The sequence below is a fragment of the Eschrichtius robustus genome, chromosome 14 (genome assembly GCF_028021215.1).
Source record: "Eschrichtius robustus isolate mEscRob2 chromosome 14, mEscRob2.pri, whole genome shotgun sequence".
Taxonomy (NCBI): domain Eukaryota; kingdom Metazoa; phylum Chordata; class Mammalia; order Artiodactyla; family Eschrichtiidae; genus Eschrichtius; species Eschrichtius robustus.
Genome location: NC_090837.1, coordinates 26,600,112 through 26,627,756, shown reverse-complemented (window position 1 = coordinate 26,627,756; position 27,645 = coordinate 26,600,112). Strand labels below are relative to the sequence as shown.

Sequence of the window (27,645 nt, the reverse complement as noted above, 5' to 3'; positions counted from 1 at the left end):
TAATATATTCATCTTTATATCAATGCAGTTGTAAAGCATAATTTAAACTTTTTATGGAGGAAGAGCTTTCAGAAGCCCCACTGGGGCCCTGCCCACCTGACCTCCAGGCCCACACATGGCTTTTGTCCATCCCAGGAACTAAGGTTCACTAACAGGAGGGTCTGGAGAACAAGCAGTTGTCAGATTTGAAAGGACACCGTCTGTGGAGGGGGTGGGTGTGGAAGGCAGGGGGTGCCTGGGCAGAGGAAGCAGGGTGGAGCGGGTGCTGCTCATCCCATTCTCCTCCTCACGCCTTCCTACATCCTGTAACCTGTCCATCACCATGGTGACCCCAGCAAGGCCCGCGGCTACTTCTTAGGACCTGTGACCTTGAACATGTTCCTTAGCTGCCCTGTGCCCAGTTTCTTTACCAGAAAAGCGGGGACAATAGCAACCAATCTATCTCCTAGGGCCGTTGTGCGACCCCGCCTCAGTGTTTCTCAGTGTGCCCAGGACCACTTGCATCAGAATGAGTAAAGGGTGAACTTTGAGAACCACAGTGTGGGTGAGGCAGTCCTGGGACAGGACTCCACATCGCAAAGCCCATGAACGCTGACATACCCATGGGCTTCCTCAGCGGGGCCCACACTAGACTCCTCGGAGCACGGATTCCATTCAAGGCTGGTGCTGGGAGATGACGGGGAAGCGAGACACCACCGCTTGGCCAGGAGCTTGCCTCCTACTGGCGGGTGCTGGGCCAAGGACATGCCGGCGAGCCGACTCGTGCCCTGTGGCTTCCGTCAATCCCTCCCCGCTACATTCCATTCCGCCTCAGCTCCCAGCTCCGCTCCTGCCCTTGGGAAAGGAGCCTCCCCACGTCACCCAGCCCACCCGGCCCCTGAGTTCCAGCCTCTGGGGTGAATCTACAACTGAGGTAGTGGTCCATGTGTGGGCAGCATGGTTCTGACTGCCCCTTGCACAGGCTCTGAGAGGCGTTTCATGGAGCCTCTTCTTGCGGTGGAGCCTGGGCAGGGGGTGAAATCCCAAAGTGTGGAGGCCTGATGTGAGTGCCCCTTGGGTAGAGCAGGCTTGGGAAGGGAGCAGGTGGCAGACGGCCTGCAGGGTGGTGTGGCTTGTGGGGTACTTTCTCCACCTGGCACGCGGGCAATTCCCTCATGTAAACTGCTGCCTGCCTCTGTCTGAGAGGACAGGTGTTTGAGAACTGAAATGGGAATGGGCCCTAAGGGTGCAGGCCCCACGCTCAGACCCGCTCCCAGACGCCAAGTGGGGAGCGGGGGTCTGGCCCGGGGCAGTGGGTGGGAGTGAGGGCCAACATCCAGGGAGGCTTCTACCAGCCGCCTCCTCCCACCTGGAACAGCTGGTGGTGGGCAGCTGGTGGCTTCCTGCCTTCCAGGCGCCTGGGCTACCCCCGAGGCACGCACACAGTCACTGTGCCGTGTCTCACATGCGCTAGAACGTGACAGGAGCCTCGGACTGGGTCTGCTCCCCGTTCCGTGTGTGGTGGCCTCCCTGCAGGACGTGGGCGGAGCGGGCACTCAGGGGGCGTGTGCAGGATGAGGGAGAGGCGAGCGGACGGGGCCGGAGGGCCAATGGGGGACGGGCACAACCCTCTGACAGCAGGCAAGGTCCCGCGAGCTGCTTGTTCCGGAGAAGACAATGTGTTTAATGATTTCTGTGACCCAGAGGACGCCATGCAGAGCCTGGGCAGGGCTGTCACACGAAGTAGGCGGCCAGGGCCGACATCTTGTCCTTGGGCCTCCTGGTGCCTGGCTTCCCCGCTGGCCTCCGGCCCCGGCCCCGGCCCCGGCCCTGCCTCCTCCCAGGCCCGCGGTGCATGGGGTGGCAGGAGGCTGCGTGCTTCAGCTCCACCAGCTCCTGGAAGATGGGGTCGCAGAAGACGCAGCCCGTGTGCTGCGTGCCGTCGCCCGGCAGTGGGGACCTGGCCTTGTTGAAGTCGACGTCCAGCAGGGCGGCCTCGCAGGTGCCGCAGGTGTCGGCAGACACACGCACGCGGTGGGCATTCTCGAAGCAGTGCGCCACCACACTGCACCTGTTGCAGGCCACCCGCCACTTGGGGCCTGAGGTGGGGTCGAGCACCAGCACACCGCTCTCGCACTCCACGCACTGGCCAATGCCCAGCATGCTTAGCGAGTGCTGGCAGGTGGGGTGTGTGCACTCGTTGCAGCCTGTGCCTGGGGGGAGTGCGGGGGGTAACATTATGCACACCCACCTGCCCGCCCACCCACCCTCAGGACCTCCACCCCAACCCTCATCCCAGCAGATTGCGCTCCTCTCGCCCCGTGCATGCCGGCCCTGGGCTCTTCTTCTCTGAGACCTCCTTGACCTTTGACGTCCCCCCACTCTGAGGTTTCCAGACGGCTTCCGGACGGCCTCCAGCCAAGTCCACCCCCCCTTTACTTTGCTTCCCGTGGCCCAGGTGGGGCCATCTGCTGCCCTGTAAGCTGCTGGAGGGCAGGGATGTGTCTCTCTGAGAAAGGTGGTGACTGAGGGCTCACCCCTTGCCGGGGGCGGCCCTCTCCCACTGCATCCTCTCACTCCCCCGAGCCCAGGAGCATGCCCACTGCCCAGATCACAAGTGATCTGACGACGGTCAACCATCCAATCGCGACTAGGCAGAGAGCGGCAGACTGGCCGGCTGGGCCCTGAGCAGTGCCCGAGCACACCTGGGTCCTTGGGGCCCTGTGCAGGGAGCTCAGGAATGGTAGGCGCGGGGTCCCCTCAGAGTCCAGCGTGGCATGAGCAGGGCTGGTGCTGAGGAGGGACCACAGGTGCCCGGGGTACAGGCAAGCTAGCTAGGGAGGGAACGGCTCACCTTTCTTCATGTCTCGGAAAGGTGGGTGGTTGGAGCAATATGGGCACAGCGGGTAGCTCTTGCCCCGCGAGCCTGATGACCACAGAACCAGCTCGAAGTCGTCCAGCGGGCACCGGAGCTCCTTGTAGAGCTTGATGGTGCCGTTCTGGGGGAGGGTGTAGGTCTCATCACAGTGGGAGCAGTGCAGGCGGCTTGGCTTGGCCTGTGGCAAAGTCGGGGGGGGGGTGGTCACAGGTTTGCTGGGGCTGCCGACCCTCCTGCCCGCCCTCATTCTCCCCGAGACATAGGATACATAACACGTAAGACATAACGTGTAACACCTATAACACGTAACACATAATGCATGATGCTAATGCATAACACGTGTAGGTAGCACATAGTGTGGAATATCACCAGGACCTCTCAGGCAAGGATCCCTGATCACTGAATCTCAGAACACTTGCTCCACACGTACACAAAGGCAGTGCTAAAATCTCTGCACGTACATTAGTATCCGTGACAGCAAGGAACATGTTGTCAAGAGAACATGGACAGTGCGTGTTTCAGTGGCCTAATGGCTTACGTGCTGCTGGGGTCTGGAGGCAGCGGTGGGGGTTTGTTGGCAAAGCTGCCCAGGAACCCCCCGTCACTCCGTGTGAAGGCAGCTGGAGCATGGCCCGCGGGGTGGCAAGACCGCCCATCTGTGCACACCTGCCCCGTGCCTCCCGGCCCCTCCCCCCTACCTGGATGTACTTCATGAACCGGTGGCACTTCCCACAGCGGGAAAGGGGCTTGCCGGTGGCCGCCAGGGGTGAGAAGGACACCTCCATCAGCTCATCCATGCCTGAAAGTGAGCAGGGCGGGACTCACACCCCGACCCCGGGGTGCCCACCTCCACGACAGCCGGTATACTGGGCAGGCTGGAGGGAGCTACCGCACGCGGCCAAGAGTCTGAGGGTAAATACGGCCACCCCTGAGGGTGGGGGTCTTTGCGTCAGTAACTGAACGGCAAGCGGCAGCCCTGTTTGTCACACGATCCGCGTGTGCTGCACGTGCTGTCACTACACTCGCTCTGTAATCCCTACAATGGCCTGGAGCCCAGAGCCTGGATCTGGGAGCTGGTATCACTGCCGGAGGCGGCAGCCCTGACCAGGGTCCTCTGGCCGAGGAGCAGGGAAGAGGCAGGCCTCACCCGCGATGGAGTCCACGAAGTAGTGGAACTTCCTCTTGAAGACGTCCAGGGTGTGGCCCAGGACTTGGCGGTAGTCGGCTTTACCCTGGGCGATCAGGTTCAGCTGCTTCTCCACTGCACTGCGAATGGTGGGGAGCACCAGCTCCGCATCTGCGGAGTAGGGGACGCACTGTGAGCCCTCGTGCCACGGGGCCAGGGCTGCCCCCACCTGTGATCTCCCCCGGCACCCCGTGTGGAGTGGCCAGGACACCCCATCTCCAGGACAGTGTCACAGGACGAGGCTGAACCCCAGGGCCCAGTCTGCAGGGAAAAGCCCACGTCCCCCCTTTGTGAGCAGGGCAGGACTCACACCCCGACCTGCACTCACCAATCTTGTAGTAGCCGTGCACCAGTACAATACCAAGGTTGGTGGGCTTGAGCCGGCGCCCACTCTCCACGACCACGTAGTTACGCTGGCAGATGTTGTTGATGTGTACGGGGATGCTGGCATCCGTCCCTGAGACACAGCAGGGCCCTGTCAGACTTGGCTGCCCCTTCACCCCCGCCTGCCTCGTGGCCCCTGGTTCTCAGCCCTGCCCCTGGGCACCACAGGCCTTTTCTGGGCTGTCCTGTGAACCCAGCATCGATGTTCCCAGCTCAGAGAGACTAAGGAACTCCACCAAAGTCACAGAGCTCGGCCGCCTGCCCCTCACATCTGGAAATGTGCCCTCCTTGGCCTCTCCCTGTCTTGACCCTGCGGCACCCACACCTTTCCAGAACCAAGGCCCCAGCCCCCCAGATGCAGAGGAGCCTCCCTGACAAATTGTCCTCCAAAACCTGCCCGGGTTTGCCCGCTTGCTGGCTCCCGGTCCCCCGTGATCAGCCCCCAGGGCAGGCTCCCAGCTGTGGGGTGCACCTGCCCCAAAGACATCAAGGTCGTCTGGCACTGCCAGATGCTGCCTTTACTGTTCCTCGAGGTCCATGGCTGGTGGGATGAGGTGGGCCAGGCTCTGAGCCCCATGCAGCTCTGCAGTGTTGCACCGCACACTCCCGCGGCATCTCCTGCACTCGGGCCACAGCCCCGGGGTCCCCGGTCAACAGGGCCACCCTTGACTGCTGTCGGGTGGTCCGTGACACTGTCTAGTGTGTGGCCACGAGAAGCCACGGACGTCCCATCAACGAGAAGGGGCAGAGGGTGCTGTGTGAGCGGCGCCCACACCCGCAGCAGGCTGAGGACCACCAGGACCCACTGCAGGCACCCAGGCCCCTGGAAGCAGCAGCCCAGCTCTCCTGGTAAGGCCACCACTGTCACCAGGACCCCGGGCACAGGTAAGAGGCTCCCTGGCAAGGCACCCGCGGGACTGTTAGTGATGGAGCAAAGTCCAGATACTGTGGCCTGGTTGTCCCACAGCCCTCCAGAGCCTGTCAACTGTGAGGGGCCCGGTGAGCTGGGAGAGCCCATCAGGGAACAGGCAGCGCCCCTCGGAGCAAGCACCACCTGGGGAGGCGGCACCGGCACAAGGCCATCCCCTGGGGTGTGAGGCCTCGGGTCACAGCCCCTGGGCCTGGGGACTAGGAGAGACCCTCGCCCGTGAGACGTGTGCTTCAGCGACCCCACTTTTGAGCTCACAAGCTCCCCGGGTGGGGCACGTCCACTCCCCGCGCAGGGAAGCAGTGCTGTGGGAACTTGGCTTTCCTGTCACCTTGTGGATTTGTTCTGAGTTTTGTGTCCTCCCTGTGGGTGAGTCACTGGCAACCTGGGCCAACACTCAGCTCTGGGGGTGGCAGTTAGTGCCTGTGAGGGTGTGTGTTGGCCTTTACAGGCAAGGCCAGGTCCTGAGGTGGAGGCCTCGGCGAGGGCCTGCCCGCAGCCACCCTGCAGGCTCAGCTGGCCACACTGGGCCCCAGCCCTAGGACCCACCGATCCCAGGCATTGTGGACCCACCAATGCCGTGCTTCTCCATGAGCGTGATGAGCTCGGCCTCCGTCAGGTAGTCAGGGGGGCTCGTCTGCTTCTCCAGCATCTTGACCTCAGCCACGGCGAAGGTGTCGCCCCTCTGGCAGGTGGGCAGGCTCTCCTCCAGGGGCACACTCTGCCAAGGCATGATCTCCGTGAAACCTGCGGAGACCGGGCGCCAACACTCAGGGCTGGTGGTCATGTCTGCGGAGGTGGGAGAGGCGCCCGCCTGGCTCCACCTACCTGGGGAGATGACGGTCTTGCCCGTGCAGGTGAAGCGCTCAGGCCCGATCCGGAAGGAGATGGTGCTCTGCAGGTACTTGCAGTCGTGGCTGATCGTGGCGATGAAGTGCCTGGTGATGTACTCGTACAGCCGCCAGGCCTCGCCGCCTGCAACAGGCGCGGCTGTTCAGTGCTGGGCTCTGGCTCCAAGCAGCCCCGGCACTCGTGCTCCAGCAGCAGGGCCTGGGCGCCAGGGCTGGCCTGCTCTAAGCCCTCGAAGGGGGAGGGGACATACAGGAAGGATGGCAAGCATCTCCAGGCCTTGGTGGCTCTTTCAGGCCCTGCTTCTGGGTGGGACTGCGCTTCAGGGCCCGACCTACCCCATAAGTGACCTGCCACCATCGCTTCAGATTGGGGCTGTGCACAGGGGCTCCTGTCTCCCTCTCCTGCCTTCTCCCAGCACGCAGGCCACCAGCAGGGCCTCGAGAGTGGGAAGTAAGGGCAGCCCATGGTTGAGCCTGTCACCCTGCCCCGGTCTCATCCCACTCCATCTGTGGTCTCCTGCCTGGCCTGCTCCAGCGCCTGCCCGCACATCACACACCTGCCGCCACCGCTTCACTCCTGTCCCGTCCATGGCGACAGAGCACAACCTTCAGGTGGCCCCTTCACTGCAGCCGGGGCCGGTGGGGGCCCACACTGCTGATGGGGCCTGACCCCGTCCAAAGGTGCCATGTAGCCAAAACTCCTCACCCGGCCCTCCTGGGAAGCTTGAAGCGCGCGTGCGTGTGTGCGTGTTTGCACATGCGCAAACTTCTGGGGGGAACCCCCATACCTAATTCAGCCTCCGTGGCAGACTTCATGGGGGTGATGGGGGGATGGTCGCCAGCGTCGTGGCCTTTCCGTGGGCGGTTGATACCTTCCGCTAACAGCTGCTTCACCTGAGGGGAAAGCCCGGAGCAAGGCATGAGCCGAGCATGGCTGCCAACCCACGTGGGAGGAGTGGCTGCCCATCCTGGCCTGGCCCGTGGGGTCCTGGCCTCACCGTGTCGGCCCAGTAGGGGTGGTTGGCCTGTTGCCGCAGAGGGCCCTTCAGGTCGAAGCTCTCGGGGTAGTGGGTGGTCTCGGTGCGCGGGTAGCTGATGTAGCCCTGCGTGTAGAGCCGCTCTGCGGTCTGCATGGCGTGCTGTGGGCCCATCCCTGCCGGACATGCAGGCTCAGCAGCCTGGACGCCAGGAGAGCAGGCACCCCCGGGCCAGGTTCCCAGGCTCCTGGGAGGTGGGGGCCACATGGCCTGATCCAAGGCCAAGCTCCCCCACCAGGGCGGGGACACCCCAGGGTCACCCTCGAGATGCTGGTAGCCGTACTGCTGAACGTGGCCTTCAGAGCGCCTGTGTCCTACTCGGCCTGGGGTCACACCCACACCCTATGGTCCACACGCGCCCTCTGTCCTGAGCCCCCGGGTGTGTCCGCGCTCACAGCGCTGCAGGGCACTGATGGGGGTTCGTGCTCCTGATCCTCCCCAACCTGCAGAAGCTGGCCTCAGCGAGCGGTCACTCCATGTCATCGCTGCCCCTCGAGCATCCCTGGAGGTGCTGCCCTGAGAGGGTGGTGCCCACGGTTTCCTGAGACTGCAGAAGGGCCACCAATGCCTGGAGGCTGCCAGCTCCAGACCAACCTTCCAGCACAACCTTCTCGCTATGCTGGAAACGAGGCTCAGGGCCACGTCACAGCTGTCACACCTGTCGAGTGCTCCGCCCACACCTGGCCTCTCCCTGCACCAGGGACGCCACTGCAGCTGTCCCCCTCAGGTAGCAGCCATCATCACAATCGCTATTGTCAAGACGCCACGTGCCTGCCCCAAGAAGTCTCCTGGGGGCTTTGAGGCAATGTCCACACTCACCCAGGGAAGAGCTGGCCATACGCAGCATCTCCACAGTGTTCAGGGCCAGTGGCCTCTGCTTGGCCTTCTCCTTCCTGCTCGTGGCCTCCACCTGGGGGACAGAACAGATTCACACATGGGTGCAGGGAGACACCATGACAGGCTCAGGACATGTGGCCAAGGGTCTAGACTCTTTTACCCTCCCAGCTTCTCCAGTTCTCTTCACAGTGGACTCAGGACTTGAATGAACATTTGTTCAGGCCCAGGAAGGGAAAATGAAAGAAAATTCTTTTCCAGGGAAACAGAAAACCTGGAGAAAAGGGGAAGAGTCAGGAGAAAGGGCTGCATATTTGAAACCCAACAGGAGCCAGCGTCTGCCAGGCCACGGGGCTGGCGGGGGGCGCAGGGGGCCATGGGGTGAGGGCTTGTTGCAGGGGCAGCTGCTTACCCCTCACTACGCCCACTAGTGTTGCTAAACCTGCCAATTTGTCAGGAGAAGCTGGAAATTGGGATTTTTTTATGTGAAATCTCCTAACTTCTAAAAGTGGGTAACCACTTTGGAACTTGGTAAATACCACGCACTTTAAGGAAAATGGTGGTGAGTAACCACCGTCAGCCTCTGGGCTGAGCAGCTGTCAGAAGAGATGACCGTTTTGTCTGTGGCGAAAACAATCCAAACCTCTCAACCGCCACCCCTCGCCCCTGCCAACCTCACGTGGACCTGGCCAGGGCCGTGCCCCCTGAATTCCGGACAGATGTGGGGCTAACACTGAGGCCAAGTGGTGTCTGTGCAGCAGGGGCAGCTTGGATCACGGGCGGAGGGGAGGGGGCACTCAGACGGGGTGGCCATTGCAGGTAGAAGCACGGGGCAGCTTTAGGGGAAGTTCTGGAGCCTGAGTCAACTGCCCTGGGCAAGGGGACGCCCAGGAAGGTTCAGGAAGGAGGAGAGAAGGCGGCTGAAGGAGGCCGGGCGAGCCTCAGTGACCACGGGGGCCGTCACAACTGCAAGGCATAAGCTGTCATGGCCACGGACATGCCCCCACCCATGCGGCCAGCCAGTTGCCAGGTGGCATCAACCTCTTCCTAACAGCCACGCAGCCCATGCTTTCCAATTTGTGAAAACCTGAGTAAGAAACGTAGCACATGAAGGCCACGAAAGCTGATGACCCAGAGACGCCCGCGCTGGCTGTGGGACCTGGGCGGGTTCTTGATGTGCATAGGGGCCTCTAGTTGTTAGCCTGAGGTGTCACAGAAAAGGGACATCTGGGTGGAATCCCCCCAAAGGAGGTAATGCCCACAGGGCACGTGGAGGGCTCAGAGCAGGCACGTGGTGCACGGCAGCTACGGCCTGGGCAGGAATTTCTTAGGGGGAGCGTGTCGTGAGTAACCATTCTTCTGTCTAAAAAGTGTCTGTGTTCCAGAAAGGCAGAGAAAGATATGAGCCTAGGTCAGCAGAGTCTTCCGAGGCCCCCCCAAGGCAGGTGGGACTGACGTGGGTGGAGCAGCCCACCTGGGCCTCCTTCTCTAGCTTGGTCATATTCAGGAACATCTGTGCGATCTCCCGGTCGAACACGCGCACTCGGTCCCAGTCCAAAAGGAGGGATCGGTCCTTATCGGCATCCACCTGCAGGAGGGGAACAGGAGAGCCCGGGAGAGAAAGCATCCAGGTGAGCCAGCGCCAGCAGGGAGAATCGGGGCAGACAGAGCTGGTCCTCGCCTGGGCCCTGCCTCTAAAGTGTCTCGGCTGTACCTGTTCAGGTACGCAGCCGCAGATGTGCAAGTTGAGGCCCAGCCCCTCCCCAAGTGGAGGCTGCTCTGACACGAGGCCTCCTTGCTGAGATCAGCCAGATGGCCTCAGGAGGGGAGCCTCAAGCCGAGGCTGAGGTGTCCTTAGGGAGCATCGGAGCCCCCACCTCTCATCCCCTAAGCCCCGCTGGCACTAGATGTGGTCCCACCTAGGAGACCCCAGCCCTGTGTTGACTGAAGTAGCTCTGTATTATGCTCTAAATCTTACAAAAACCTTCCTTTTTACTTGGAGCAGGGGTTCCAAGACTTCTTAGAAGCTCGAAAGTCAGCAGCCTGTGGCCCTCAGTCCAGTCCTTGGACCTGGCCACCCCAACCGTGGGCCTGGAGGGTGACCTCACCCTGAGCTGCCAGAGCGTCCAGGCCTGGCCTTGTCCTACGGCCTCCACGAAGGCTGGGGGCCCTTCCCTGGGCACCCACAACCACTTCCTGATGGGACAGCCACCTACAGCTGTACCCTTGGCCTGGGGACTATGACAATGATGATGGAGGCTCTCAGAATCCATATCCAAACCCGGAAAGACCCAGCATGAACAGGAAAAGGAAGTGAACCTTGGCCTGCAGCACCCAGTAGGTCTCCGGTTTGAAGGACTGGATTTTATCATGTCTCTCCACGCAGAAGCCCAGCGTGGGGGTCTGGCATGGCCCGAAGGAGATAAGTGAGCTGTCTAGGTTGCCGTATTTCCCCTGGAAGTATTTAGTCTGAAACCTATAAAGGGGGGTGGGGGGAGAGGAGGACATTTCGGTCAAACATTCACTCAAATACATCATCATTAGCTGCTCGTGGGAGTCTGGCAGGAGGCTGGCTGGCGGGTGTGTGAGGAGGCCAAGGCAACTGCTCCCTGCTCAAAAGATGGAGAGGGAAGAGCGGAGGCTCTGTCCACCCTGGCCGGAAGCCCTATTTTATTCCGTGCCCCTCCACTCCCTCAAGACCTGCCCACCCTGCTTGTCGAGCGGGGACCTCTGTGGTCTGCGTCAGCTAAAGAGACAGTTTTCTTGGGGATTTAAAAATGCTGACAATCTCCTGTCGCCGACCAGGCCTGGGGGGAGGCCGGGAGCCAGGCGAGGCAGTGGCCTGGCCAGGGGGCCGGCGGCACCTGGTGAAGGCGCAGCCGATGCGCAGGTCCAGCTCCTGCCGTGCGTCCACTGAGAGTGCCTCGTTGTGGTCGGGCTCGCCCAGGCGGACCATGGCAGTGCAGATGTCTGTGTCTGTGATGGAGCTGAACCGGGCCCGGAACACTGTCTTCTCGCTGCTGTGGGCCTGATTCATGACAGGCAGCACCGCGTCCAGGACCTGGGGAGGCGGCCGGCTGTAATGCCCACACCTCACCTCACCTGGGTGCCAGGCCCCCTCCACTGCCCTCTCCTCCTGGAGCCTCAGTCTCCACGGGCCTCCTGCCATGCGCTTCCTTTCCTTCTGTTCACCGCTGCGTTCCAAGCCCCTTCCTACTGCCGCCCCCTCTCTTCCTACAGTGGTTTCCACCCCCGAACCAGGAGGCACTACTGCCAGGGACACAAGGGACCCCAGGCTCCAAGTCTACCCCGCTCCACCCACTTTCCCGCCTTCTAGAGGAGGGAGTGCTGGGAGGGCCGAGGGGATTTGGGAGACTTTCCAGAGACTGGAAGAAAGACAGAGAAGGGAAAAGAAGAAAACACAGTGGATAGGAGTGGGGGCCGGTGCATCTCAGGGCTAGAGCAGGGTGGGGGACCTGGGGGGCCTGGAGCCCAGACTCACTAAGAGTTAGTGAAGGCCATGCAGCGGGAGGGGAGTCGCCGCTGGAGCCTGGCCATGCAGCTTTCTTATGGGGAGGGAGTGGCTCCGTTTCTGAGGGGAGAAAGCCCGTGAGCTGCCAACATTCTCCACCCCAGACGCAAAGGTCCCTGGGGAGGAGCAGCCCTGCAGGGGAGGGGTCGGGAGAGGGGTGTCTGGGAACAGTTTCCTGAGATGCCAGGTCCCAGGTGAGAGCTGGGGTGTTCCAGCCTGAGGGGCTCCTGCGGGAGGCAGGCCTGGGAGCTGCCACCTGCTTCCAGCCTGAGGGGGGGAGCGCCTGGGGGCTGGTGGAGACGGGAGGTGGGAGGGTACAGCTTGGGGGGCGGGGGGAGAAGGAGGAGGTATGTGAAAGGGTGTCAAGCAGCATTGGCTGAAGGTCCCTGCATGGCGCCGGGAGGGTGGAGGGTGCGATGCTCAGAACCCACCCTCTCCTCCAGGCAGTCCTCCATCTAGGAAATCCTGCCCTTCCTCACAATGTGCCCTTCAGGCAAAGGGACACTCCCTCCCCTGGGCAGAGCCCGTGCATCTTAAAATATCTACAGAATCACCAGAATTTAAGCCGGTGCCGTGGTTACCCTGGCAGCATCAGCCCCAGGAGGGGCATGACGGTGGCAGGAAGGCCGATGTATGGACCCCCAGCCCCCTCACCTCGAAGCAGATGTTCTCTCCCTCCTTGTCGCAGTCCAGCCACAGTACGATGTAGTCACAGCCTTTGCCCTCCACCTGAGCACAGCACATGGGGAATCACACCTGCCTCGGCCCCCAGTGCCTGCCCATGGCACCCCTGCCCGGCTGGCGGAGCAGAGCCCGGCCCCCGATCACCCTGAGCCCTGGAGCCCAGGGCAGGGCCCAGGCTGAGCCAAGGAGCTGGCTACAGTCAGGCTGGCTTAACCTCTCAGCAAAGAATTTAGTTCAGAACTGCTGTTTTTTGGACAAAAAAGTTATAAATGCCACGTGATCGTAACCTCCAAAACCGCATTTAAAAAAAAGCTAAAATGAAATAACTAAGTATTAACAGTAGTTGTCTCGGATAGTGAAATTATAATTAATTTTTCTTCTTTTTACTTACTTGTATTTTCTAATTTTCATCACATGTATGCATTTGTTTTAAAATTAGGAAATCACCACCACCAAACTATTTTAAAAGCAGGATGTTGCCCCGGGCGCCGGGGAGCCCAGGCTGACTGTGGGGGAGGAGTGGGCCTAAGGGCACCTGTGGGGGCGGGCAGGGGGTGCTCCCTCACGCTCAGGACGCACCTGCAGGAACTTCACCATGTTCAGCTTGGGGTTGGCCTCCTTCTTCTCCGTTGGGGCCTGGCTGAACAGCTCGGCGGGGTCCACCTTGTCCCACTTGTTGTACTTTCCTACAAACACAGGCACTGGACGTCAGAATCACACTTCACGCTTCCCGGGACTTGGACCCCAGGAGGAGGGTGGGGAGGGCGAGGCTCGGAGAACCCTTTGCCCAGAGCAGGACCTCCCTTCGCCTGAGCTGTGAGCCGACAACACACTTGAGCCACGTGTGGGAGCTACTCCCGGATGTTCTCCGTGGCTGGGGGCACCGCTCCTGGCGGTCTCACTGCCACTCATGCCCTGTCTCCTCCTCCAGCTGGTTTCTGTACCCTCTCCCCGCCCAGCACTTGGCCGGCCCCCGACAGGTGCTCAGCGGATCCCGGGGGCCCTCAGTGTCCTCAGGCCCCCCGTCCAGCGCATCCCCCCCAACTTCTCTACTTGGCATTCAGGCCTCACGTGCCCAGCCTGTAGGCTTCCTTCTAGGCCTCGCTGGTCAGACACAGCCAAGTTCAAGCCCCAGCTCCCTGACTTCAGGGTCCGAATGCCCTGCCGCAAGGGGAGCAAGAACTGCTGAGGCTTTGCTGTGAGCGGCCCGTGCTCAGTGCTGCACCCCCCGCCCCACTGGGGCCTCAAACAGTCCTGGGAGGCGATGGCACTGATCTCAGACCCTTCACACACGAGAAGCAGAAATGCACGGAGGCCCAGCTCCGGTGGAGCGAGGGTCAGAGCCCAGGTCGGACCCACATCAACTGCGACCCTGCACCCAGCCCCACTGGGTCACTGATGCTGGCCTTCCAATCACCACTGACTGATTGCGGGACAAAAGTCATACTCGGAGGGGCAGCAGCCCTCTGTGGAATGCCTGCACGAGCCAGGCCCCTGCCCAGGTGGGGACCACTGCCTCCACTCTGCACAGGAAGGTGCAGGGCAGACAGTGACCAAGGGGCACCACTGGGACAGGGACCCCAGGTCAGCTCTCCACAGTCTGCTGGCCTCAGGACTCACAGGTTCTGGACAAACCTCTCTGCCCGGAGCCTGCCCTGGGCTCCAATTGGACCCTGGGCAGCACCAGGCAGGGCTCCTCAGTGCAATGGAGGGTGGGCAGGGGGGGCAGAGGCTCACCCAGGAAGTCCAGGGTCATCACATGACCACAGACGGACGTCATCTTGAAGCGGACCAGCTGGCCAGTGAAGGTCCCGGTGTACTCGTGCACTGAGCACGTCCCGTTCAGCCCTTTGCGTGAGGACATGCTCCCTGCAGGAGAAGCACAGCCATGCGGGGACCCGGGGCCCTGACGCTGCCTCTTGGAGGGCCGGGGTCCTCTCCCCACAGTGGTCAGTGACAACATTCCTCAGGCCGCAGCAGTCACTGGGTGCTGAGAGATCTAGCGGCTCTCAGGGGAAACACGCAGAGCTGGGTGTGTGTGGGGGCCGGGAGCGCCCCCTCTGGACGCTCAAGAGCAGACACTCTCGGGTCGTTCTCTGCATTTCTGTGTTCACTCCTGAATCTGATTTCTGCCCCTTTCAAACCCTACTCAGAGGTTCCCCAGAGACCCCCTAACTATCGAACTCCAGGGTGACCTCTCCACTCCCAACCAATGGCCTCTTCCCTGAACTTTCTCGGCCTCTGGGGACCGGGCACTTCCGGGGTCTCCCATCTCCTTCAGATGACTTCTCAGCCTGCTGCCCTGGGGTCTCCTCTTCCTTCAGCCGCTGGACTGAGGGGAGGTCAACGTGGACGCCTGCCATCTCTGGGTCCCCAGCACCCACCAACCACCCAGGGGCCAGGGTGAGGCAAGGGCAGGTGTTCTCTTTCCCAGTGCCCTAGGGTCTCAGGGGCACGGCTCAGCCTCGTGGCACCATCAAGTGGTGTGAGGGGCATGGGTGCAGCTGCAGCGGGGTGTCCACAGGGCGGTGGTGCCGATGCCCATGGCATGGCCTCAGCAGACTAGGCCGGGTGGGGTCCTCCCAGTGGACTCTTTCTGCGCAAGTTAGCAGGGCTCATTTCTGCTGCTCGTGACCGACCACCCTGCCCGGCACAGCACTCATCCAGTGGCCTGCCTGCCACGTGCTGCCAGCTGCGCCTGCACCTTGTGGGAGCCCCGGCTCACGCTCAGCGTGGCAGTAATCGCACCCCACAGGGACTAAGTGACTAAGTGACCGAGGGCTTCATCCACGCCTGCTGTCCTGAACAGACTTGACTCCAGCGGGCTGGGGTTGCTTAGGAAGAAGAAAGGATTGACCTGCAGAGCAGGAACGCCCACGCTCACAGATCAAAGCCGTTGAGAGCGCTGGGGCTGCCCTCCTACCTCGAGAGAGGATTCTGGCGATGGACTGGGCCAAGGATGGCTTCTCAGCCACCATGAGCACCGTCTTCATCTCGTCTCAGGCTGCCAGCACCCTGCCTCACTCTGCTCTCAGGGAAATGGCAGTGAAACAGCTCACACACTGCCCTAGAGCAGCGTCACGCTGCTGCCATGCCAACTCCTAAGAGAAAAGACACGCAGAAAACATCGATGCTTCCAGTGGAACCTCTCCCTTTAAACAACAAAACAAACCCGAGGCAAGAAGAAAAAGAAACTCGGGAAAGGTGAAGGCACCTGACAGACAACTGCCTAGGGCAACTGAACCGGATCGGGACCACGGCTTTGTTTGAAAAGCTGAGGTGGCCCCACGACCCCAGGCTGATTTTGTCCCCAAATCCATGCTAGGAAGCCCTGGGGGCCTTTGGGCCTGGCCCCCCTCCCGTGGAGCCGTCGTTTACCCCCAGGGCTGAGACGGCATCCTCACCTTGGCTGAGCATGAGGATGCCCTGGGCACTTTACCCAATGCAGATGCCCAGGCTGGGCACCCATGTCCTCCTGACTCCCGACTGGGCTGAGACCCACTGGCCAGGAGATCCAGCCCCCAGCAGAGCTCGAGAGACCCTTTGCAAAAGGCTCTGACCTACCTCCCCACTTGCCCTGCCCCACCTCTCACTTTGCAGGCCAGGGTCTGGCTGGTTAAATTGGACATTGTCGTCTAAAGAAAAAAATACATCTGTTTGCTTGGAATGTTCCACGGATCCTGGGGAAGGCAGCTCTACTGTCAAAGGCCCGGCTCAGGCACTAACTCTTCTTTAAAGGGTTCTCCCTCTTTTAGGGAAAGACAGGATGGATCCTTTTCTGTGAGCTGTTTATTCATATTTGCACCCATTTTTTCCAAGAGGGTTGCTGTCTTATTTAGGAGTCATTTAGATAATGAGGAAATTAGCCCTTTACGGTATGACCTGATGTCCAAAACATTCCCCCAAGCAAAGTACAGCTAGAACGGGCCTGTACTTATGTCACCAGCAAGGGTTGCAGGTGGTGGAGCTGGGGGACAGGCAGACCCGGACGTGGCTGGTGGAATTTGACTGGAGCGACTTGATGACGTCTCTCAAAACTACGAGCACGTGGCCGTAGCAGCCCCACATCCAGGGATGAGCTCAGGGATCCCACATGATTTACAGAGCACCCACTGCACGCTCAGTGTGTCGCCCTGTGCCATGAGGGGCAGGGCAGAGCAGGGGCGGCACAGGGCAGGCATGAGCTGTGCAGTGTCCGGGGGCAGAGTTTCAAGGCGGCCCAGGGACTCCCCTTCCCTCACCCACAGAAGCCAGAGGCCAGAAGGGGAAACTGGCAGCAAAGGGAGTTTCCCATCCCTTCCAAAGTAGGAAGGACTTATCCTAAAATGTTCCCTTAGGTTTTCTCACTTCTGCGTCACAAGAGCAGCCAGCAATTATGGTGTAATTGTCCTGCCAGTGTCCTTGGTGGGGCTGCTGTGCTGCCCCACAGCAGGAATCGCAGGGTCGGGAAAACCAGAGATCAAGCGGCAGGACCTAAACACACATGCGCAGCCCTCATCCTGTCCAGCCTCCGTGAGCATCCTGGGTGGAGCGGCAGCCCTGCTTTGCTTCCCTACAGCACTGACCACTATACCCGAGAGCCTCTCCAGCTACGTATTTATTTTTTTGTCTCACAGTTCCTAGAACGTCTGTAAACTCCAAGAGGACAGGGCTGTTACTCTAATGACAAGTAACAGACGATGAGCAAATACTGACTGAATAAATAAAAGAGCAATTTTACCTGCAAAGTGAATAATAAAAATACTTTCTTTGATGTCTAAAATTGAAAAACTGACTTTAAATCTGTAAGAGTATTGCAAACATTTCACCTACTCAATGCTCTTTTTTCTTTTTTTAAAAAAATTATTTTTGGCTGTGTTGGGTCTTCGTTGCTGTGTGCAGGCTTTCTCTGGTTGCAGCGAGCGGGGGCTACTCTTCGTTGCGGTGCGCGGGCTTCTCACTGCGGTGGCTTCTGTCATGGAGCACTGACTCTAGGCACGCGGGCTTCAGTAGTTGTGGCACGCAGGCTCAGTAGTTGCGGCGCTTGGGCTTAGTTGCTCTGCAGCATGTGGGATCTTCCCGGACCAGGGCTCGAACCTGTGTCCCCTGCATTGGCAGGTGGATTCCTAACCACTGCGCCACCAGCGAAGCCCCTCAGTGTTCTATTTTCCATGGTGTTTCTGGAAGTTTTACATCTCCACTACTCCCCTTCATACCTAAGGATCCTAAATACTCTTCCAGTAAATAATTAACATATTCTTCTGTAAAGATCCCTTTAGAGACAAACATTTTGCCCTAGCATCTTCAAAGGGATTACCTCATTTATCCAGGACAAGGGATACAATTGGACAGTCACAAAAGCCACATCAGCATCAGTCCCAATTTCAGAGCACCTGTCCACCTGTCACTGTGTAGCTGCTATTCCACAGTTGATATGTGGCCTGTCTTCAGCAGCTCTGGCTCTAAAGAAACAGGGGTTCTGGTTTAACAGTTTATACTCCACTACTGCATGAGTAGTTTGTAACCTCCTGAGTACCACTGCTTTATTAGGGGAAAAAAATCACTTTCTTTAAGGATATGGAATCATGGAATCCTGGGGGAAGGAGTCTTGGTGATGATCCAGTACAACCATCTCAAGAGAGAACAAACTAAGACCCAGAGAAAGCGATTTTCCAAAGGTAAGCTGGGAAATTTACCAAGTTGGGGCTGAAACTCATGCTTCCTTACTTCCAGCCAGGTACTTTTTTTTTTTTCTTTTTTCTTTTTAAAATGCACCAGGTTCCACCTTTTAAAAGATTTTGGCAGTCTTAACTGATTAATTGCCTGTGATAATCTTGGGGCCTCCCTATTTTTCCATTAAGGCACATCTCCAATTTCAAAATGGAAGCCAATGAGAACAGAAGCTGAGAGCAGTGGCTTGCAAACTTCATTTATACACCATCTTAATACCTCTGCCTTACCAACATTATTATTCACTTAAGTTTCTGCCTTGAAGAAAAAGCTTAAATATATAAAAAAGGGAAATTTCATAGCCTCTTAGGAGCTGAAAGCCTGTAATCAATAACCAGAACTACATTCTTTCCAGTAACCTACATGGCCTGTCAAGTTTGATCTTGTTGCCTGCCAAAGCTCCGAGCCTGAAGTTTGTCGCCTTATTTCAAAAAGGGAGATTAGCAAGTGCTAAGAGGATGTTGACAGCAAACACCCCAAATTAGGGCTGTAATTAAGAGGGCTGAAAGTCAAGGAAAGTAGAGGTTAGCCTGTTATTAGCCTGTCAACTCACCAGCGATACCACAATGGTACGTGTCCTTGGGAGACACGGTGGATAAAGTCCCTCCATGTCAGTGTCTTATGCACAGGTGGATTCAGCTTGGGAGTGGAGGCCTAGCAGTGGTCCGCACGGCATTTACAGGCCTAGGATTTCCCACCTTAGTGACTTTAGCAAACACCTATGGAGTCAGGGAAAGAACCCTTTCTTAGGCTCCTCCTTTGCAGGCACGCTACAGCTGTAAACGCTACTTTGGTTAATCTTGCTAGCAACCCTACGAAGCCTGTGCTGCAACTTTTTAAACTATGAGTAGACTGAGGTTCAGAACAATACAGACTAGTGTCAGTGATCTTTGGCAAGTCTCTAGGGACTCCATGGCTCGCTGGCCACCAAGCCCGCGTTGGGGTGACTTTCTCACGTCCTGTTCTCACAGGCTGAGCGACAAAAAAGGAAGACGAGGCCACTGTGAGAAAATACTTCCCAGGATTCCAGCTAATTTGTCCACAAAAGTGCCCTCGGCACCCCACCCCCCGCGTCTACACCAACTACTCAGAGAAGCACACCCCGGCGCCCTCCAGACCGGACCGGGCCAGGGGCGGCGGGCGACGCCTGGACCCCGACCCTGCCCGACGCGGCGCGGCCTCTGTCCCCGCCTGCGACGCGGACCCCGCCTTGGGGGGCTGCGGGGGACTCGGCGCGGAGAGGCTCCAGCCGCAGCGCCTGCTCCCTCCGGTCACTCCCCGTACCCACTGGCCCGGGAGGAGGCGCCGAGAATGCAGAGCCCGGCCGGGACCGGCTCCCAGCTGCGAGGCTCGGCCCACACCCCGAGCCGCCCGCCGCCCACTGCTCACCGTTCGCCGCTCACCCGCGTCCCGTGTCCCGCTCCGCTCCGCCTCCCGCTCCCGGCAGCCGGAGGCGACCTGCTTCCGGGTCCGTCTGCGGACGGCGTCCCCCTCTGCCCTCCGGCGCCGCACGCCCGCGTCCACAGGTTCCGAGGCTCGCGCGTTCCAGGGCACGTCCTCCAGTCGGCCCTAGCACGCGGGGGCCACACGGGTCCCCAAACCCCACCCGACCCCTCCCCGCCTGGGTCCGCAGAGGTCCCCAAACCCCACCCTGGCCGGGGTCCCCAAGCCCTCCACCCGGTTCTTCCTCGCCGCGGGGAGGCAATAATAATTATCTACAAAGATGAAAACTGGATGTTAAGCATGAAAACATATATACTGCTAATAATTAAACTAAAAACTAAAAACTACAGATGCGTGTATAGCAGCTTCTTTCAATGCTATAAACATTTGTGGAATGAGTGAATGAACTATGTAAAACATATCTGGAAGATGAATTGGAAAATAAAAGTAATTTTTTGTGTTATAGCAATAGGTTTATGGAAGGTTTAAAATAATTTTCGTGGCTTTATTTTAATATCTTTTAAATAATAGCGTGTACACAATTCCTTTGCTACCTTAGACATTTCCCCCAACTTGCCTTTATTGGAAGACTAGCCCTTATAGTCTGGAAAAAGAAAAATTCTACGGTCAATTTAAGATTGAGAAATGCCCAAAAATTGAGTCACACTGAGATTTCACTTTCAAAACAGAACTCCTGGTGCAAACCCATTCCTTGGCAGGTTGTCCATCTCCAAAATGGCAACTCCATCGTCCTGGTTGCTCAAGCCCAGTGCCTGCAGGCATCCTGGATTCCTCTCTTTTTCTCACCCGTTATCTATCACTATGTTCAAAATATATCTGAGATCCTATCAATCATCCCTGCCTTGGCTGCCACCATCCTGATCCATCTGTCTCCACACAGCCCCCACTTAAGGAGTCCAGGGCTAATGTTGGATCCCGGGTGCCACCAGTTGGCAGAGAGGCAAAACCAGAGCTCCTCCATCATTTAACCCAGCTCAGGGGTTCATTCTGCAGAGCAGGGGGAAGGACTTGAGGCCTGGACACCCAGGGGGCGCTGAGTGGTCTGCTCTGGAAGCCTGGGGGTCTCCATCAGCGCTGAGAAACTGCATTTGGCCTGTGCTCTGTGCCTGGGCAGCCCTGCAGCTGAGTCCTCCCCACAGACCTCCCAGAGAGCTGCCGTCAGGCTGTCCTGGTGACCTTTACGTGGACTAATGACTCAGAGTCAGAGGGACCCTTAGACCCTCCTTACTTATGCATGGGTGCTGGGTGTGGTGGATGATATGGCTGAGAGCTCCTGGGTCTCTCTGCTCTCTGATTGGGCACAGGCTGGACCACGGTCTTCATAGTTCTGTTAATAGTCTACACCAGGACTTCCCTGGCAGTCCAGTGGTTAAGACTCTGTGCTTCCAATGTGGGCGGTGCAGGTTCGATCCCTGGTGGGGGAACTAGGATCGCAGCGTGGTCAAAGAAAAAAGTCAACACCACCCCATGCTTACTCTGTTCTAGGCACATCTCTATTTTTAATGCATTTGATTCTCGTTGCAACATTAGGGACTAGATATTGTTATTATCTTGATTTTATGAGGAAACAAGTCACACAGGTGTAAATGACAGAGCCAAGTTTCAAAACTAGGCAGCTGAATCCCAGAGGCATTTTCCTGTTTCTTGTGCTCACATCTTACTTATGTCAGCTCCACATGCATGTCTGCCTTCGTGGCTAACTATGGTATATTGATAGACCATAAACCACTGTGACTTTTATACTTGGAAGTCAGTTTGGCTGGACCTATATATATTCTTTTTCAGATTCTTTTCCACTATAGGTTATTACAAGATACTGAATATAGTTCCCTGTGCTATGCAGTAGGTCTTTCTCATTTATCTATTTTATATATAGTAGTGTATATATGTTAATCCCAAACTCCTAATTTATCCCTCCGACAAGGAACACTTCTAATAGGTACTCTCTCCTAAACGCTCCTGTTAAGGGTTGAATTTGCCGTGTGTGTGTGTGTGTGTGTGTGTGTGTGTGTGTGTGTGTGTGTGTGTGTGGATTCAGGGCCAGGGAAGGCTGGAGTCAGCAAGCAGTGCCTGTAATACCCTTTCGTAAGCATCAGGGGGCGCTGTGGGCACGTCCCTGAGAGATGCGGAGGCCGTTGCACGGGGGCACCAACTCCTGCCTCCCGGTGCTCAGTGCCCCAGGGGCCCAGCGCTGCCTTCCAGTGCCTGCCCAGGGCACCCTTCGCGGGGCCATCTTGACAGAACGCAGGGAGGGCGGGCCCGGCGCTAAGGAGGGGAGCTGATCTGCACAGAGAGGACCTCCTCTCTTCACTGGGGGGGCAGGTGAGCCGGGCTGCTCACCTCTAGCAGTGGGGCCTCAGTAGGGCTAGTGTTAGGGCTTTAAATGCTTACGGAAATTCATAGGGAAGCCATCTAGACAGGGGGCTTTCTTGGGGGGAAAACTGAAAAATTTAGAGATTCTATTTCTTTTTTAAAAAAATATTTTTTCGTTTATTTATTTATTTACTTACTTATTTTTGGCTGCATTGGGTCTTCGTTGCTGCACGCGTGCTTTCCCTAGTTGCGGCGGGCAGGGGCTAATCTTTGTTGTGACGCATGGGCTTCTCATTGCAGTGACTTCTCTTGTTGTGGAGCACAGGCTCTAGGTGCGCGGGCTTCAGTAGTTGTGGTACACGGGCTCAGTAGTTGTGGCTAGCAGGCTCTAGAGCACAGGCTCAGTAGTTGTGGCCCATGAGCTTAGTTGTGCCTCAGCATATGGGATCTTCCCAGACCAGGGCTGAAACCCATGTCCCCTGCATTGGCAGGCAGATTCTATCTGCACCACCAGGAAAGTCCCAGAGATTCTGTTTCTTTAGCAGATATAGGACATTTTAGATTTACTATGTATTCTTCTGTTTCTTTTGGGAAACTGATTTCCAAGGAATTTGTCTATTTCATCTTTGTGGTCAATTTTATAGGCGTAAATTTATTAATGTTATTCCTTTAAGTCTCACCCTCCCCTGGACTGGGTTGTTCTCCATCTTTTCCCATTTCCAACCCAACTGTCCATTTCCATCTGAGGATGTCACTGGGTGTTATTCTATGGGGTGGCATGGGCCTGGGGCAGAGCAGTGGCAGAGTCCAGGCCCATGTCCTGGGGCAGCAGGGGCCTAGTGGGGCTGTCCCTGGGGCCTGATCAACCAGCCCCCAGGTTTCCTGTCTGCCAATATCTCAGGCTCCCTGGTGATGCAGGGGGTGGGGGAGGGGAGGACACGGATTCCACACCCAAAAGAACAGAGAGACAAATTATTTTATCAGAAATAAAGGGAAGGCAGAGTCAAGATGGCAGTGTGGGAAGACACAGAGTTAGCGTCTCCCCACAACTAGGGCACCTGCTGGCTGCTGGTGGGGGACTCTGACGCCCAAGGAGATGGGAAGAACCCCAGAGTGAACCAGTAGGACGTAGGGGGGCTGAGGGGGGAGGAGAAGTGAAGGCCAGGCAGGATCAGCGCCCCTGAGGCCAGGGAGATCAGGAAAGGCAGGCAGGAGGGGCCCTCCCAGACCCCAGACCAGAGGAGCAGGAGAGTAGAGGAGGGCGTTTGTCCCACACACTCGAGTCCAGGAAGCCTGCTGGGCTCCCAGGTGAGGTCCCCTGCCCTCTGAGACCACGGTTGGGGGGCACCCCTGGGCCCCTTCTGTTCCTTGAGCCTAAGCCCCACTCCCCACAGCCCCCAGGGCCTTTTTCAGCCCTGTGGGTCCTGAGTATTGGCCCTGCCAACCACCCAAACCTCGCCCTTGCTTAGGCCCCGCCCTCCACAGCCAAGGCCTTTCCCCCCCTTTCTTTTTTTTTTTTTTCCTTTTCCCTCCTCCTCTTTTTTACTATTGTGGTACTGATGTACCTTCTGGTTGTTGATTCACCTCTATTTTTATTTTTATGTTCTTTTTAACATATCTGTTAGTTTTCCAGTCTTATTTTATTTTTTACTTTGTTTTGTTTTGTTTTTTTGCCACCCCATGCGGCTTTTGGGATCTTGGTTCCCGAGGCTGGAGTCGGGCCAAAGCTCCTGCGGTGGGAGCCCCGAGTCCAAACCACTGGACTAACAGAGAACCTCGGACCCCAGGGACTATTCATTGGAGTGAGGTCTCATGGAGGTCCTCCTCTCAGCACCAAGACCCAGCTCTACCCAATAGCCTACAAACTCCAGTGTTGGAAGCCTCAGGCCAAACAACCAGTAAAGCAGGAACACAATCCCACTCATAAAAAAAAAAAAAAAATGAGATGGCAAAAAAATATGTCACAGATGAAGGAGCAAGGTAAAAACCTACAAGACCAAATAAATGAAGAGGAAATAGGCAATCTACCTGAAAAAGAATTCAGAGTAATGATAGTAAAGATGATCCAGAAACTCGGAAATAGAATGGAAGCACAGATTGAGAAAATACACGAAATGTTTAACAAAGATCTAGAAGAACTAAAGAACAAACAAACAAAGATGAACAACACAATAACTGAACTGAAAAATACACTAGAAGGAATCAATAACAGAATAACTGAGGCAGAAGAACAAATAAGTGAGCTGGAAAACAAAATGGTGGAAATGACTGCTGAGGAGCAGAATAAAGAAAAAAGAATGAAAAGAATTGAAGACAATCTCAGAGACCTCTGGGACAACACTAAACGCACCAACATTCGAATTATAGCGTTCCCAGAAGACGAGGAGAAAAAGAAACAGTCTGAGAAAATATTTGAAGGGATTACAGTTGAAAACTTCCCTAACATGGGAAAGGAAATAGTCACCCAAGTCTAGGAAGCACAGAGAGTCCCATACAGGATAAACCCTAGGAAAAACACACCAGGACACATATTAATCAAACTAACAAAAATTAAATTCAAAGAAAAAATATTAAAAGCAGCAAGGGAAAAACAAAAAATAATGTACAAAGGAATCCCCATAAGGTTATCAGCTGATTTTTCAGTGGAAACTCTGCAGGCCAGAAGGGAGTGGCAGGATATACTTAAAGTGATGAAAGAGAAAAATCTACAACCAAGATTACTCTACCCAGCAAGGATCTCATTCACATTCAATGGAGAAATCAAAAGCTTTTCAGACAAACAAAAGCTAAGAGAGTTCAGCACCACCAAACCAGCTTTACAACAAATGCTAAAGGAACTTCTCTAAGCAGTAAACACAAGAGAAGAAGAAGACCCACAAAAACAAACCCAAAACAATAAAGAAAATGGTAATAGGAACATACATATTGGTAATAACCTTGAATGTAAATGGATTAAATGCCCCAGCCAAAAGAAATAGACTGGCTGAATGGATACAAAAACAAGACCCATATGTATGCTGTCTACAAGAGACCCACATCAGACCTAGGGACACATACAGACTGAAAGTGAAGGGACGGAAAAAGATATTACATGCAAATGGAAATCAAAAGAAAGCTGGAGTAGCAATACTCATATCAGATAAAATAGACTTTAAAATAAAGACTGTTAAGAGAGATGAGGGACACTACATAATGATCAAAGGATCAATCCAAGAAGAAGATATAACAATTATAAATGTTTATGCACACAACATAGGAACACCTCAATACATAAGGCAAATGCTAACAACCATGAAAGGAGAAATCGGCAGTAACACAACAATAGTAGGGGACTTTAACACCCCACTTACACCAATGAACAGATCATCCAAACAGAAAATAAATAAGGAAACACAAGCTTTAAATGACACAATAGACCAGATAGATCTAGTGGATATTTGTAGAACATTCCACCCAAAAATGGCAGAATACACTTTCTTCTCAAGTGCACATGGAACATTCTCCAGGATAGATCACATCTTGGGTCACAAATCAAGCCTTGGAAAATTTAAGAAAATTGAAATCGTATCAAGCTTCTTTTCTGACCACAACGCTATGAGACTGGAAATCAATTACAGGGAAAAAACTGTAAAGAACACAAATAAATGAAGGCTAAACAGTGTGCTACTAAATAACCAAGAGATCACTGAAGAAATCAAAGAAGAAATTAAAAACTACATAGAAACAAATGACAATGAAAACATGATGACCCAAAAACTATGGGATGCAGCAAAAGTAGTTCTAAGAGGAAAGTTTATAGCAATTCAATCTCACCTCAAGAAACAAGAAAAATCTCAAATAAACAATCTAATCCTACACTTAAAACAACTAGAGAAAGAAGAACAAAGAAAACCCAAAGTCAGTAGAAGGAAAGAAATCATAAAGATCAGAGCAGAAGTAAATGAAATAGAAACAAAGAAAACAATAGCAAAGATCAATAAAACTAAAAGCTGGTTCTTTGAGAAGATAAAGAAAATTGATAAATACTTAGCCAGACTCAACAAGGAAAAAAGGGAGAGGACACAAATCAATACAATTAGAAATTAAAAAGAAGAAATCACAACTGACACTGCAGAAATACAAAGGATTATAAGAGACTACTACAAACAACTGTATGCCAATAAAATGGACAACCATGAAGAAAGGGATGAATTCTTGGAAAGGTACAATTTTCCAAGACTGAACCAGGAAGAATTAAAAAATATAAACAGACCTATCACAAGTAATGAAACTGAAACCGTAATTAAAAATCTTCCAACAAACAAAAGTCCAGGACCAGATAGCATCACAGGCGAATTCTACTAAACATTTAGAGAAGAGCTAACACTGATCTTCTCAAATTCTTCCAAAAAATTGCAGAGGGAGAAACACTCCCAAATTCATTCTATGAAGCCACCATCACCCTGATACCAAAACCAGAAAAAGATATCACAAAAAAAGAAAATTACAGACCAATATCACTGATGAACATAGATGCAAAAATCCTGAACAAAATACTAGCAAACAGAATCCAACAGCACATTAAAAGGATCATACACCATGATCAATTGGGATTTATCCCAGGGATGCAAGGATTCTTCAATATATGCAAATCAATCAATGTGATACACCACATTAACAATTAAGGAATAAAAACCATATGATCATCTCAATAGATGCAGAAAAAGCTTTTAACAAAATTCAATACCCACTTATGATAAAAACTCTCCAGAAAATGGGCATGGAGGGAACCTACCTCAACATAATAAAGGCCATATATGACAAACCCACAGCAAGCATCATACTCAATGGTGAAAAACTGAAAGCATTTCCACTAAGATCAGGAAGAAGACAAGGATGCCCACTCTCACCACTCTGATTCAACATAGTTTTGGAAGTCCTAGCCACAGCAATCAGAGAAGAAAAAGAAATAAAAGGAATACAAATTGGAAGGAAGTAAATGTTTGCCGCTGACATGACACTATAAATAGAAAATCCTAAAGATGCCACCAGAAAACTACTAGAGCTAATCAATGAATTTGGTAAAGTTGCAGGATACAAAATTAATGCACAGAAATCTCTTGCATTCCTATACACTAACAACGAAAGATCAGAAAGAGAAATTAAGGAAACACTCCCATTTACCATTACAATAAAAAGAATAAAATACCTAGGAATAAACCTGCATAAGGAGGCGAAAGACTTGTACTCACAAAACTATAAAACACTGATGAGGGCTCCCCTGGTGGCGCAGTGGTTGAGAGTCTGCCTGCTAATGCAGGGGACACGGGTTCGAGCCCTGGTCTGGGAGGATCCCACATGCCGCGGAGCAACTGGGCCCATGAGCCACAACTACTGAGCCTGCGCATCTGGAGCCTGTGCTCCGCAACAAGAGAGGCCATGATAGTGAGAGGCCCGCACACCGTGATGAAGAGTGGCCCCTGCTTGCCGCAACTGGAGAAAGCCCTAGCACAGAAATGAAGACCCAACAAAGCAATCAATCAATCAATCAATCAATAAATCTTTTAAAAAAAAAAACACTGATGAAAGAAATCAAAGATGACATAAACAGATGGAGAAATATACCATGTTCTTGGATTGGAAGAATCAATATTGTGAAAATGACTACACTACCCAAAGCAATCTACAGATTCAATGCAATCCCTATCAAACTACCAATGGCATTCTTCACAGAATTAGAACAAAAAATCTTACACTTTGTATGGAAACACAAAAGACCCCGAATAGCCAAAGCAATCTTGAGAAAGAAAAACGGAGTCAGAGGAATCAGGCTCCCCAACTTCAAAGTATACCACAAAGCTACAGCAATCAAGACAGTATGGTACTG

At 54.9% G+C, this 27,645-nt stretch overlaps 1 protein-coding gene across 4 annotated transcripts; it reads right to left on the bottom strand.

Moving 5' to 3' along the window:
• Positions 1-1,639: 1,639 nt before the first annotated feature.
• Positions 1,640-19,471, bottom strand: TOP3B (DNA topoisomerase III beta). Of its 4 annotated transcripts, none has more exons than XM_068562699.1 (19): positions 19,392-19,465; positions 18,556-18,721; positions 15,217-15,394; positions 14,031-14,162; positions 12,873-12,979; positions 12,264-12,338; positions 10,942-11,138; positions 10,397-10,553; positions 9,552-9,665; positions 8,063-8,153; positions 7,205-7,359; positions 6,995-7,100; positions 6,184-6,330; positions 5,929-6,102; positions 4,372-4,500; positions 4,005-4,154; positions 3,556-3,656; positions 2,834-3,035; positions 1,640-2,192 (listed from the first exon to the last, which is right to left on the bottom strand). In XM_068562699.1, exons 3-19 carry the CDS (start codon positions 15,284-15,286, stop codon positions 1,714-1,716), a joined length of 2,586 nt encoding a protein of 861 aa, XP_068418800.1. In that variant the 5' UTR covers positions 15,287-15,394; positions 18,556-18,721; positions 19,392-19,465; the 3' UTR covers positions 1,640-1,713. The 4 variants fall into 4 exon arrangements, with proteins under 4 accessions (XP_068418800.1, XP_068418801.1, XP_068418799.1 ...); XM_068562700.1 differs by having other exon boundaries at positions 19,406-19,438; XM_068562698.1 differs by lacking the exon at positions 18,556-18,721 and having other exon boundaries at positions 19,392-19,471.
• Between the last annotated feature and the right edge of the window lie 8,174 nt (positions 19,472-27,645).